The sequence below is a fragment of the Egretta garzetta genome, unplaced genomic scaffold (assembly GCF_000687185.1).
Source record: "Egretta garzetta isolate BGI_Z169 unplaced genomic scaffold, ASM68718v1 scaffold213, whole genome shotgun sequence".
In the NCBI taxonomy this organism is placed as follows: Eukaryota; Metazoa; Chordata; class Aves; order Pelecaniformes; family Ardeidae; genus Egretta; species Egretta garzetta.
Window position 1 is genome coordinate 2288747 of NW_009259242.1, and position 1462 is coordinate 2290208.

The 1462-nt window shown below is 49.9% G+C and overlaps 1 protein-coding gene across 1 annotated transcript in view; it reads right to left on the reverse strand.

Moving 5' to 3' along the window:
* ERN1 (endoplasmic reticulum to nucleus signaling 1) overlaps positions 1–1342 on the reverse strand; it is a 41033-nt gene extending 39691 nt beyond the window's left edge. The window contains exon 1 of the mRNA XM_035891626.1: positions 1235–1342. Coding sequence (XP_035747519.1) covers positions 1235–1342 — 108 coding nt within the window. The remainder of the gene's footprint in view (positions 1–1234) is intronic.
* Positions 1343–1462: the final 120 nt, after the last annotated feature.

Below are 1462 nucleotides of genomic sequence, written 5' to 3' on the forward strand. Positions count from 1 at the left end.
ACCTTGTGGGTAAATTCAGGCTTAACAAACAGCCTCCCTCCTCCAGCACCGCCCTGCCCGGTATAAATTTTCCCTATTGATTTTTTCGCTTCCAAAGCAGATCAGGCCAAATTTATCTGGCATAGCTCCTGTTTTGACAAAGTCACTGTTGACCCTGGTGTGCCTTGCAATGCCTTAAATAAATACAAAACCAAAGAACACGCCTCTTCGAACCAAAAACCAGATCCAAGCTCCCCTCAACAGATAAACACAAAAAATACTGAATCAAATTGAAGCTTTAAAAAGAAGAGAGTAAATTTACACTGCTTGGCAAAGCCCTAGCTTTCAGACATCTATTTATATAACAAAGCCACTTCGTCCTTGCTACATATTGTTTGCTTTTTAATACTGATATCATTAATGGAGCCGCAGAGCACGCCGAGTACTAAGTATGCAATATGCACATAACAGATCAGGTCCGGCAACTCCCTCTTTTAATAAGTGTGCCTTTGATTATTTGGGCAGGAGACGTAATTATGATCTAACCTGCAAGTCTGAAGATACAAAAACATCCTGGAGCTACAAACCAGACTATTTCCATTCTCCGGTACCAACAGATGGGTTTCTTTATGCTGATTTTAAGCACTCACGCTATTCGAGAACAAGCAGACCACCTACCACAACCGCTCTGTGCGTGCCATAGCAACGGCAGGCGCGAGGAACACATCTAGACCTCTGCTGCACGTGCAGAAAGTCCTCGTCACCATACACGATGACAGTTAATGCTGGCCGTTGTGCCCGTGTACAAAGCACACGCGACACTGCGTAAGAACTAGGGCCTCCCCTGAGCATACAGCAGGGTATTGCCTTTGCACTGCGGGCTCCAGTCTGCTGCTGGCCTTGGGCACCGCTGGTACCACAGCCTTCCCCTCCCCGCCGGCCTCCGGCCTCCCCAGGAGAGGAGCGCTCAGGTTGAGCACGTAGCTGCCATCCCGTCGTCGGGTCCAAAAATTGGCTGGCCAGCGTTTAAGTATCATTAAATATCATTCTTTACCTACGATTTTATTAACTTCAGGCTGAATTTCCTGCCATGCTAGGTTAAGGGAGGAGCCTCTCAGCCGCGCAAAGAGCGCGTACGCCACGACCAAGCTATAGTTATTTAACACAAGTGCCTCCCAACGGCCTCACAGGAGGTAGGAAAACGCGTCAAGAACAGGGGCTCAGGCGGCGGGAGGGGCGGGAAGACGAGGGTTACCGTGCGCCCTCCCGCCGCCCGGGCACCTCTCCTCAGGAACTGAGGAGCCACCTCTGAGGCGGGCTGCTCGGAGGCCCGCGAGGGCCTGAGCTTTTGCATTTTTAACATTAAGCCCTATCTCTTAACAGCAACAAAGCACTAGAGCGTACTGCTAAACAAAAGAGTACTGTTGTTTCGGAAAGGACAAATAAAGGTACCCAACACGCGGGGGAGCGCGGGCTAAACCAG